The 12,710-nt window shown below is 47.0% G+C and overlaps 1 protein-coding gene across 1 annotated transcript in view; it reads right to left on the bottom strand.

Moving 5' to 3' along the window:
- LOC119386817 (neuropeptide-like protein 31) overlaps positions 1-9,407 on the bottom strand; it is a 25,364-nt gene extending 15,957 nt beyond the window's left edge. The window contains exons 1-2 of the mRNA XM_049413260.1: positions 9,314-9,407; positions 8,523-8,688 (exon numbers count right to left, since the gene is read on the bottom strand). Of these exons, the coding sequence (XP_049269217.1) occupies positions 8,523-8,688; positions 9,314-9,325 (178 nt within the window). The 5' untranslated portion in view covers positions 9,326-9,407. The remainder of the gene's footprint in view (positions 1-8,522; positions 8,689-9,313) is intronic.
- Between the last annotated feature and the right edge of the window lie 3,303 nt (positions 9,408-12,710).

Here is a 12,710-nt window from a genome sequence, read left to right as displayed (position 1 = left end):
AAGTCCGCTCCCGAGCGAAAGAGCGCCAAGAGCGACCCGCATTCCCCGCTCGCCCTGTGCGAATTAAAGGCAAGGCTAGAGGGAAGACAGGACGCGCGTTCCACGACGCGAGGTCGGTAGCATGCCCAACGAAAGCCAACGGAACGCGATCGTGCAAGTGCTCCGGCTTCGCATCGCCTCATGGTTCCATTTAGCGTCCCAAAACCAAATATATTGCTCAAGGTGTGCCTGCGTTTTTCGTAGAAATAATTTCTTATCATGTACATTAAGACGAAAAGTTGAAAGCTCACTAGAGTGTATCGCCCGCAAAGTATGTCTTTTAGTGTGATTTAACTCTCGTACGGCAGGGTCCTCGCGCCGTTGCCGGTCCACCTCGCCCGTTGACGATCGGGCGAGGTGGCTACATACAACTACTACTACTACACTTTAAGAAAAACATCTGGCGTTCTTTCGTTCTGCTTTTACAAAACATCTGGCGTCTTTCGTTGGTTTATTTCATCAATCAACGGCGTTTGAACAAAATTTTATTGTTTAATCACGCACAGGAGAAATCTCACCAGGCACTACCTTGGAGGTAAACAATGGCTGCTAATGGGAATGAGAGACAGAAGAAGTCGGCTTTTAGCTAACACTTACACTTCTACTTCTACTAACGTTTCCTACTGGAACATGCCAATGGCTGCTAATGGGGAATGAGAGACAGAAGAATTCGGCTTTTAGTTAACGCGCACGCTGCGAATTTTTTATTGTTCAACAACGCACAGGAGAAATCTCCCACCGGCACCACCTTGGAGGTCAAAGCGTAAGACTTGTTACGGACTACTACGACGATGACGACTACGAGGGACGAACGGGTGCCGCCTTAAGGAGCTTCGCCCCTAAAAAACGACAACCCTGCGCAGAAAGCGTAGCACAGTCACAGTGAGAGCTGGAACAGCGGTATTTATAGAGCCCGTTGTAAACTCTCTTGGGGCTAATAATACAAGTACACATGCAAGGTACCCACTATGCCATGAGTCATAATTTTTGTGAAGTTGGAAAGCACCCACTGCGCCATTATTCGTCATTCCGCGGAGAAGCGAGATACCCGCTACACATCTGTAAGGCATTATGTGCACTTTGTTGACACGGCGGCTAATGACGATGAAGATTTATGCTTGAGCCCTTTGTAATGGGTTGGAAGCTTTAAACGACCGACTAGTTACGTAATTCGCATCGTGTGACGTCCGGTCGTTACTTCACTCTCCTACCACGCTATATAACATACGTTAACGTGAGAAAGAGAGAGAGCGATGGAAAGAACTTTATTCAGGCCCTGAGGAAATTGATCATGGGGGCCTTGTGGGCTTCCTTGGCAACTAATACAAGTACACTTGCGAGGTACCACTACGCTATAAATCATCATAATTTTTGTGAAGTAGGGAAGCAGCCACTATGCCATTTTTCGTCATTCTGCGGAGAACCGTGGTATCCGCTAAACACATGTAGGCATTATGCGCACTTTGTTGATGCTGTGGCTGATGACGATGAAGAATTATGGCTGAGCCCTTTGTAATGTGTCGGAAGCATTCAACGACCCACTTGTTGTGCAATTCGCATTGTGTGACGCCATGGTTACAGAATTTGGGATCGAATCCCGGCCGCGGCGGCTGCATTTTCGATGAGGCGAAAATGTTTGAGGCCCGTGTACTTAAATTTAGGTCCACGTTAAAGTACCCCAGGTGGTCGAAATTTCCGGAGCCCTCCACTACGGCGTCTCTCATAATCGTATCGTGGTTTTGGGACGTTAAACCCCAGACAATAATTAAATTAATGGTTACAGAATTCGCCTTGTGTGACTCCTGGTTGTTATTTAGCTCTTCTACCACGCTATATTACATATGCTAATGGGGTTGCTGCCCGACATGAAGCCTGTATAGGGTCTTTTTGCACCGGAGTTTCAAGCACCGGCATGGCTACGTGGTAGAATACTGGACCCCCACGTAGAGGGCCCAGGTTCGAACCCCGTTTCATTCTGGATATTTCAGCGAAAGCTGTTATGCGATCATTTCAACGGCCGTCTTTGGCGCCGTAGTTGTCCGCCGCCGCCGCAGGAGTCCGTAACCGCTATCGCGCAAAATACGAAGAAAAAACGAAACAAGATGAAATATCCAGGATGGAACGGGGTAGGAACCTGGGCCCTCTACGTGGGAGCCCAGTATTCTACCTCAGAGCTCTGCCGGTGCTTGAACTTGCGTTGCAAAAAGACCCTATACAGGTTCCATGTCAGCAAGCAACCACATTAACGTATGTAATATAGCGTGGTAGAAGAGTAAAATAACAACCAGACGTCACACAACGCGAATTATGTAACCAGGCATGACACCATGTGAATTGCTCTCTTCCAGCTTTCGCTGTGACTGCTGCGCTTTACGCGTAGGCCTGGCGTTTTTTTATTGCGATAGCAATTATATGGACACTCTCGGCTGATTTTTGTCGTCGCCGTCGCCGTCTGTCGACACCGCGTCTTCATGCGCGTCTTCATGCGCGTCTTCATGCGCGTCTTGGCATGCAGCTGCGTGTGTGGAGCTGGTTTGTCCGTGTTCGTTGTTTTGTGTTCTCGCGGCAAGTTCCACGACGAGTGCGGAAGGGCCTTCATTGTGCAGCGATGAGTTGCTCGTCGATGAAGTGCGTCTGAAACCACAGACGTGAATCTCATACGACGCCTGTATCGTAGCAGTACATTTGTACTGTTTATTGCTTTCTTGTAAAATTAGATAGCCAGCACCACAACCAAAATTGACGTTGCACCGCCATTACGACTCCATGGGCTGTTTTTCAAACCAGTTTATAGAGCTGGCGTGGCTCTGTGGTAGAATACCTGATTGCCAGGCAGAATGCTTGGGTTCAATTCCTGCTGGGATGTCAGTTTTGCTTAACGCTCTCGCATTTAAATTATCAATGTCTGTTTTCGCCGTTCCTGGGTAGATATAAGCTGTCAATCACCTGTGGCGCATACCCGTACACCGCGGCCTGTGGTAAACGGGTATGTACCACACGTGTCTGGAGGAAAGGGTTTGACGACGTATGCGACCGGATTTTCACGTTATTCATGTCATCACCCGACAGTCATATTCGTCAAATCCTCTTACCCTACCATGCCAATATTTGTCTAAACCAAGTTAAGGAGGCGATCATGAGAGCACCCAGACGTAGCCGGCTAGATAGATATAGATAATAGATAGATTAGATAGATATATAGATAGATAGATAGATAGATAGATAGATAGATAGATAGATAGATATAGATAGATAGATAGATATAATAGAAGATAGATAGATAGATAGATAATAGATAGATAGAATGATAGATAGAAACGCTCAAAGTGCCAAATGTTCCTTAAGAAATGCTTTTCATTTAAAAAAAAGTCGAAGAACACCGGGCACAACTTGCATCAGACACCCCTTGTGGTAGGAGACGCAGAGTGTCACTGCACGCGCCGCAGTTTAAAAGAATCCCAATCCCCCGTAGTGGGTAAGAGCCAAGAACTAAGGGTCAAGGAAGCAAGCAAGCAAGCAAGCAAGCGTCTGATTCTCCATTGTCGACACTTGCAGCGTGTTGCTCAAGCACATAGGCGTAACAACTGTGACAGTTGTTAGTTCACGCTTGCCCTGTGCATGTCTGTGCGTTCTTCTCGGGCGTCCTTCTTTGTGCTTAAGTGGCACGCTGGAAGTATCGAGCTGCTTCTGATTCATCGTGTGACATTTCGATTTCTTGCTATCGCATTCATTGCTTCGCCCTTGCGGCGAAACTCTAACTTTATTTTACTTATTTCGTTTTTTTTTTTTCTTATGCGCGATAGCAGTTACGGACACCGGCGGTGGTGGCGGGGCCAAAAACGGCTGCTGTTGAGATCTCATAACAGCTTTCGCTGTAAAATAGTGAAATGAAAGGCACATGCGGATACCGCTCTCAATTCACATTTATTGGCGGTACGTGGGGTACCCGTATCAGCACAGTCAAACCACTTCAAAGAAACGGCGAGAAAATGAACAGCTGTGACGCAGTAAAACGAAATATACATATCAAGTCGGTTTACGACGAAAGACGCTAAACGAAGGATAAAATAAAATGCCAAATATATATATGCAGTGACTAATGAAATGACAAGTGAAACATAGCATATGCCTACCTACTAGACAGCTCTGCACACAATTTCCCTTGATTCCTTGATTTTCAATGGCATTTAAGAATAAAGCGAAATAGTACCCGGTACGGGCGGCAAAAGAAAGCAGAATTAAGTATATATGGTGAGAATATCAGGGCCTGTATTACACAAAAAATTCTTAAGCGAGAGTGTTTTTTTAAAATATATGATGCACAAATGGTTTCGAGGTGGTTTTCAGTTGGCATCGACTATTGTGCTTTCTCCATAGAACTCAATCCAATGAAAACACAGGTACTAAACAATCACGGAAACACACTCAATCATAAATGAATTTCACCAGAAGTGGAATAGACATATTCTTATTGCCAGGCCAAATAATGAGTTACAACCATTGTGCCCTTTAAAGAAGTCACTACATTATACTATATAAAGGCAGCGAGCAAACCCCACCCCCCTCCCCCAAATCTTGCCGGGGTCCTTAGGTCCTTCCTAAGAGACATCAAGGCGAAAGTTTTTTCACCTTCCATGCCCTTTCATTGGGCACTTCCGCGAATCTTCTTAAAGTCCACGCATCTCCGTTCCCTTATTAATATCATTCCACGAGATCACCTCAGCTCACAAACTAGGGCGCAGGCTCTTCCCCCATCCGCACCCTAAAGCGAATAAAGCGCAAGCGGTCACACTACGACAACTACAACAAAAACGTAGCCACAACAAAAACTCCAGCCACGCTAAACAGAATCGATCCGGACTTTTCACCTCACTGTCAGCACTGTAATCACGTGAACTGCAATTTCGAACATGTGCTCTGGCTGTGCCCCTTTAATTCGGGGTCAGGATTATCAGACAGACCCTGCTGGGAGGCTGCCGTGCGCAGCGTGGAGCTCAGCAAAGAACTCCTGGCAGTCCAGAGGGCCCGCGACATCGCCGAGAGGCTCCAGCTTCTGACCCCTTCCTGGGTAGAGCCACCTGGCTGAGCTAGCGGGACCTCTAGTCGCGTTCAGCTTCTGCCACTTTTGGACCACAATAAAGTTCTCACCAGGGGCGTAGCCAAGGGGGGGGGGGGTTGGGGGGGTTTCAAACCCCCCCGAAATTTTTCAGTTTGCTTGCGTATATAGGCACGCACACATACAAACGCACGCACGAACATACATAAAGTATGGTTGAACCCCCCCCCCAAAAAAAAAATTTCTGGCTACGCCTCTGGTTCTCACTCACTCACTCACTCACTCACACCTCACTCACTCACTCACTCACTCACTCACTCACTCACTCTCCACTCACTCACCTCACTCACTCACTCACTCACTCACTCACTCATCATCACTCACTCACATCACTCACTCACTCACTCCCATCAACTCACTACCCTCACTCACTCACTCACTCACTCACTCACTCGAATCTTCTTATTCTTCATCTTTTCCTTTTTCGACGAGGTGCCGGTGTGGTCATGTGACTTTAGGCCAAGTGACGCGAACGCCTTTGTTGATGCTGTGGATGATAATGATGGTGGCGGTTTAAAGCTGATCCCTTTGTAATGGGTAGACAGCTTTCAACAACCCCTCTCGATACGCAATTCGCATATGGTGTGACGACAGGTGCACAGACCAAACAGTGACGAAAAAAAAAGCAAAAAGCAAGCCAGCCATCGCATGTCAGCTCCGTTGTGCCTGCGGGGAAACGTAAGTACGCGAAGCGATATGTAACGCCATGCCTTTGCTCACTTCTGTCGGTGACATTTCTCACGAAAGTGACGTCGGAGCTAGTGTTCACCGCCAACAAGGTATATCAATGTTTGCGTGTGCATGCCTGGAGTCATGCTAGTAAACTTGTTTGCAAACAATGTGTACTGCCCCAGAGAGGGCCGATACCATAAGCCTCTCTCCGTGTAGTTGGCCACTACATTGCTGTCGCTGTCAACGCTTTGCATTTCCGGCGCAACTGTGACATCTTTTTTGAACACAATGACCAACACCAGTGCGGCGCTTCCTGTCCCAACCTCGTCTGGAACGCCCCACTGTGCTTTATTTCAAGAGCTGCCAGCAATATATCAGCCACCTTCGGCCCTAGTACGTCCAACATCACAATTGTACAAGACCGATCAATGCGATGGTTTGCAGTCAGAATTACTGCGTTCTTCACGCACTATCAGATGTTTCTTACCCGCCGATATTTACCTGCTTTCCAATGCGGAACGATTTCTTCGTCATTCAAGAGTCGCAGTGGCGGGTGATGGGTTAGAATAGGTGTGGAGTAGAGAAACCGCAACGAACCATCTGCCGCACAGAGTGTGGGTGCCAAAAAAAAAAGGGGGGGGGGGGGGTTGCGGTGATTTTCTATGCGCATTTGATATCGCACAGGTTGAAAAAAGTGGCGGGAACGTTGGTGTTAACGTTGCTTTTACAGTTGGCAAAACAATGCGTAGTTTGTGCGCGGAGAAACTGATATACGGGCAAGCACAAATGTGGGAGCAAATGATACTGCTCGCTCTGCTAAGCATTGATACCACCAGTTAAGCAAATATACCACCTGTTGTTCCCGGGTGGTATATAGGATTCTTGCACGTGTGGCAGCGTGTGAGTAGGCCAGAGCGGCCGTTGCATTCAGAATTTATTAAGAGAGCATGTTAATTTCTTGAAGTCAGGAACGTCATCCCATCTTGCGATACACTGGAGAGAAGGTGGCCGCGCGCCTTTGCTCACAGGAGACACAATCACCATACAGCATCATGATCAAAGGGCAAGAGAGATGACTGAGGCGTACCGCATCTTTAGGAATGATAACTGCATCCGTCAACCTTCGGTTTCACTCTCTGAACAAGAGATTGTATTCATGAACGGCTCTTAGGCAAGTGTGCTTTTATGTGTATTAACTCACGTGATTCACTGCATATGTTTGCGTCCTTCGAACAAACCTTCAGTTGTTAGACCAGCGCTTGTCCAGTGTTCTCTCTCGTGTGTTGCCTTGTGCGCTGCTCAAGAATGGGTAAGTAGAGAGTTTGCTACACTGCCTCGATTCATGGTTGCTTGCTTTTTAATATATAGACTGGAGGCCTGGCATCAGGCCCGCCAGTGTCGTTGCCACCGAAGAACCTGGTCTCAAAAGAGCACGCAGAACCGCTTGCCGGGAAGCAAAATGGTCGAATTCCGGGTTATTGGATGAGCATGCATAGTGCTAACAGTGCATCTTACGGCGCCTTTCACGTGCGAATCTCAGGCATTGAACCGTTTTGAGTGACGACAGGGCGCCGTTAGCGGAGCTACTAGCAAAGCAAATTATGCTCATGATTATGCAGACATTAAAATTTTTCATCCGAATGCTTATACACTTCAACCCCTTCCCACACCTTTCTCTCCTTCAAAATTGCATGCGATCAATATTGTTGACAGTGCTACCTTCCATTCGTTTCCGAGAACACCATTCACACACACAACAAAAGAAAAGGACAGGTCATGCACGAATGTTTTTAAGAACGCCAAAAAACTGAATGTGCAATGCGGTCAAGTGCTCACACGTACGCACAGAGTTTAAAAAGTCGCTTTATGATGATTCCTAATGTTCCGATCATGAAGCTGCACATCTAAAGAAGCTGCAACAATTGTAGGTCAGCTAAAAACGTTACTAGATAATAACGCAATCGTGATTAATATTGTGATATCCTTACGGGTGGCCTAAATGTATACCGGACTGTGGAAGTTCGAAACAAATTCTTTTATCCAGTGAGCCGTCGGTACCTGACTACAGCTCTGCTTAATGCATTTGGATGCATTACATGTTTTTTCGTGATGAGTGGTCGGGGTGTCCAGGGCTCTTTCATAATAAAAGAGCAGTAGCTACACGCTAGCAAACATTTTACATGCTCGATTGTCCTGCAATATTATGCATTCCAACACGATTCCAATTCAGGGAATGATATAGGTTTGAGGTGACTAGAAATCCTTGAACAGCGAATATCGCCAGGAGCCAACGTTCCAACAGTATGTCTTGTTTTCCTCAGGACAGCAGCTGCCTTACTTAGCAGCGTTATGATGCACGATTTGCTCACTCTCTCCACAACCTCAAAGAAGGAGAAGACCAAGCTTGTGAACGAACTGCAAGTCTAGGCGGTATTTTTCCGCAACTGGAGCTGTTGCGACGTCTTGCAACGGTGCGGCTACATATTCACTTCCCAATTGAAACAAAAGAAATTTAAGATAACTGCAATCATTGGTAGGTGCGTTTATTTACACAAAATAATGACGCTTCTCTGACATGTCTATCCATAGAAGCCGCGTCCGTATCCTCCATAGCCACCATAGCCTCCGTAGCCTCCATAACCACCGTAGCCACCGTATCCACCGTAGCCTCCGTATCCACCATAGCCGCCGTAACCGCCGAGACCATAGCCGCCGTAGCCGCCATATCCCCCGTAGCCACCGTATCCACCGTATCCGCCGTAGCCGCCGTATCCGCCATAGCCTCCGTATCCTCCGTACCCACCATAGCCGTAGCCAGCTGCCACAACAGCGATGGCAATGAATAGACTGAGCAGTGACAACTGTAAAAGAAATAAGGTTGTGCTATGAAATCCTAAGCGGCGCAGTTCTTATTTACAGCATTTAGCTGATTACTGCAAATTTCGTTAGCAACGTTGCACGACTTCAGCGTAAGGATTGCAGATATAAGTCACACCAGCTCGGGGCACAGAAAAATAATAATGTTGTTCGCGTCCGAATCATTTGGGTACATGTATATGCGTATAATATAACAGTATAATCATCATCATTTATTGTCCCTTAAAGACCCTTTTCAGGATTGTACATAAGGTGTATAATAAGGGTAATACACTATAACACAACAGTACTGAGATTAAATAACTGTAGCTTTTAAGCAACAAAGCTGACAAAGAAGGGCCTCATTAGGCAGTATTCAGCTAGAAACACAATTACTTTTATTTTACACACACAGACGGCGAAGCCTTCTAGGAATTGACAGTCGCCCATCAAGAATTGTACAGGTTAGACACACCGCCACGCCAAGGAGACGTGTCTTGTCCACACGTGGTGAATCAGAAGACCAGCCACTTTTCGAAACATTGGCTCAAGCCTGGACATGCCTTGCTAGGTCACTATAAATATCGCGAGACTTGCATATCGAGTTCAAATGAGAAATATCATTCTTACGAGGGTCTTCATAGTTCCGTTGCGGTTGTGGGGAAGCAGTGCGTGGTATCCGAGTGCGGTGCTTGCAGAGCTTGCGACTTGGAGTCAATGTCTTGACCCAAGAAGTGTGTAACGGCTTTTATATACACCACGTTCTTGAGCCAGTGTCAAGTGCTTTCCACTCTCCGAATAACCTCTCTCACCCACCCATTCGAGTAGAAAGTCCACCTCACGCAATTTTTACGGGAAAGGGGCAAAATGCGGAAGCATTTTGACGCGTGTATTGCCCTCTTTACTGTTATTTACTCTTTCCGTTTGTCCTTCGGTCTCCGGAAATGGGGGAAACGCCGTGTTGTCGCGTTTAAGAAAGAAAGTATGTGTCGAAACACCGGGAATAAAATCGAGCTGTTCAAACATGACAGCAAGCACCACCCATCACGGCCACCTACCCAGCATTCGCGGCCAACGAGGACAATGGCAAAATGATAGCCTATTTGAGAAATGATGGTCTCTGTAACGCTTTTCGCAGATAGTATGCATGAGGCAAGCAGCTTTATAAAAAGGACGTTCGTGAAGAGAGTACGTGAGATCTATGGGCGTACTTTGAATAAAGGAGCACTGTTACCGCATTTCGACTTCTCACCTTTTGTACGTCATTGGGGTGAAAACAATAACACACATCTCGGTGACCCGAAAAATTTACTATAATGTTTGCTTTTACGAACAAGTTTTGCTATCAGACCTAGCGTTTGCATTAATGAAAAAGTTGCCACGCGAAAATAGGTGCGCCCCCGTCAGTCGTCGTGTTAAACATATCCCATCCGACAGCGAACAGCACCTGTATTAACAGAAAGCTGCATGAATTTAAGCCCAGTAACTATACCAGGAGCGTAGCCAGAAATTTTTTTCGGGGGGGGGGGGGGGGGGGGTTCAACCATACTTTATGTATGTTCGTGCGTGCGTTTGTATGTGCGCGTGTATATAACGCAAGCAAAACGAAAAATTTCGGGAGGGGGAGGGGGGTTTGACCCCCCCCCCCTGGCTACGCCCCTGAACTATACTCAGGAAACGCTCTTACGGTGAGATAGTTCGTAAAAGTGAGTTCTTGTCAGTCATTATGATATGCTTATTATTATATAGGGGAAGTTAAGACATCTTAACAAACGACACTTCAGAAATCAAAGAATTCTGAATTCTACCGCTGATATTTGTGTTCCAATTCGAAGGTTGGCATTCCTCGGTCAGGATATACTTAATTGCATTTGAAGGATCGCCCCTGTCTGTCGCATGGGCACTTTCGATCACGATTGAGCCGGATCAAGATTTATCACCTCGGCCTTCCTTTGCGTTCCCAGTAAAACTTCGTTGTTATGAAATCATAGGTAGACATGGCTCGCGGCTGTGAGGTTCAAAATAAATATGTTCTATGGACATGAAGTTGCAAAAAGTGATACAGTTCGTTACATCGAGGTTTACTTGTGGCTTTTTGAACAAAATGATAGCCAAGGTGGCCGCATTTTGTATTTGGGAAGCAAGCATACACAACCGCGTGTTGAAAACTGAAGCTTGTCCCCAGTCTGCAGCTGCGGTGGCGCGGTGTAAGTTTTCAGGCGAAATTGAGAAACATTTATTAGTTGGCTTCGCAGTTTGAGGAAATATCTGGTGAGGTGCGTGGAGACTGTGCTTGTCATTTCGAAATTCGTCTTTGCCATTCTATAAATTCAGTTTATTTTTTTGATCGAACAGGAGGTCGTGTTTCACCTCATGCACTTGCAGTGCAACCGTTTGAATGGGCAGACAATATGGTCTCCTGAGCAAGAGCACTCGCTCAGTTATTACTTATTGAAATCAAGGGCCTTGAAAACGTCTAGAATACATGCTACACAAACACCAGCCGCTCAAGTTCTCGTGAACGTCGCAGGTCTGTTGCATCAGCCGCTTCCTTTGTCGCTCGTTGTTCGGGCACCCAACGACGGCGCGGTGCCACCCGGGCGAATTTTTATACACTGCACTGCCGTTCCGAGTATGCGGCGCGCAAGCAGCTGAGACCGCTACTTTCTAACAGCTCTGAAAGCACTGACACAAGCGAACACGCGACGCAAGCACGGCTACCACCTCCCGCCATCAGGGCCCGTATTCCCAAAAGGCGACAATCGCAAAAGTATCGCCTTTGGTGCGCGCTGATTGGCTATTGAGCAAACCGGAAAAGTTAGGGCGCCATCTGGTAGTTCCGCCGACGTCAATTTTGCGTCATGGTGCTCGACGGTGCTCTCGACATATTTGCAATAAGCGAAGGCACCGTTAACCGTCGGTTCGTGGTGAAGTCTAGCATTTCAGTGGCGTAGGCGGTAGCTTCTAGTATTCAATCCTCGGTGGATATACGCAGCATTTTTTACGCTGAAGCTTTCATCGAGCATTACCTTGGGGTGTTATCAGCACTCGTTCATGCCAGCGCGTGTTTGTTCGTGGTTTGAACGTCCCAGGAGCATGAACCGTGCGTTGCTCGCGTGGCTTATCGCGAGCCGGCAACATGTTGAGATCTTGAGACGATGTCGCTTCGGCTGCACGCTACAGCTGAAACTCTCCGAGCACGCCGCGTTAAACTCTCAACGAAAATACGTATCACGCAAAGTAGCATTCTTTAAATATTATACTGTGCATTAAATAATCGAACAAAAGAACGTTGAAAGCACTTTCAACACGTCTTACACTTCAAGTAGCCACAGCCAAGCCGGCCAACCCTGGCCACTGCGTAGAAGCAGCAGCACACGCTCGAAAACGCCGTACTCGGGTTGCTCTGCGCTCGTACAGTGCGTTCACTCCCGTGTTGTGAGACATTCGTTCTACCAACGACCAGTTGCAACAATGACGTCACAGGCAAGTCTTTTTTTTACTTATTGAACGCATCAAATTCTACGTCACCAAACGCGATACTATCGCCTTTTGCGATCGTTTGAGAATACGGGCCCAGCAGCCCTCGCCGTCGTCTGCGCCACCAGGCGGCGCCTGGTGTCGAGAGTAGCGGCGCGGCTGACACTAGCGCTACGAGGCTCAGAAAAATCTGGTCTATATGCTGACTGGAATAAAAAACCCATTTAGGTGTTAGTCAGCGCCATGGTCTGTGTCCTTTCTTCGTCCTGTCGTTTTAACGCAGTTTTAACGCGTTTTAGCTCTTAAAGGCGAAGATTAAGCGTCCCACAATTTTTTCTACTCGCAGTGGTGAACCAACCTGCCCAAATGCATGCCCTATGCGGTATCGATGTTAATAGATGATGAATGTCGTTTGTGCGTTGCATGTTGATTTGCAACATTGCAATTACATACGCTAAACGTCTAGTGTTTCAAATGCTGCATGCCGATAGGAGGTGTACTGCTGCCATGTGAAAGCCTTCAGGCACACTTCAGCTGTATGTCGGAG

The sequence above is a fragment of the Rhipicephalus sanguineus genome, chromosome 3 (assembly GCF_013339695.2).
Source record: "Rhipicephalus sanguineus isolate Rsan-2018 chromosome 3, BIME_Rsan_1.4, whole genome shotgun sequence".
Lineage (NCBI taxonomy): Eukaryota > Metazoa > Arthropoda > Arachnida > Ixodida > Ixodidae > Rhipicephalus > Rhipicephalus sanguineus.
Note: the sequence above shows the minus strand (reverse complement) of the source record. Positions and strands in the feature narration are given on the sequence as shown.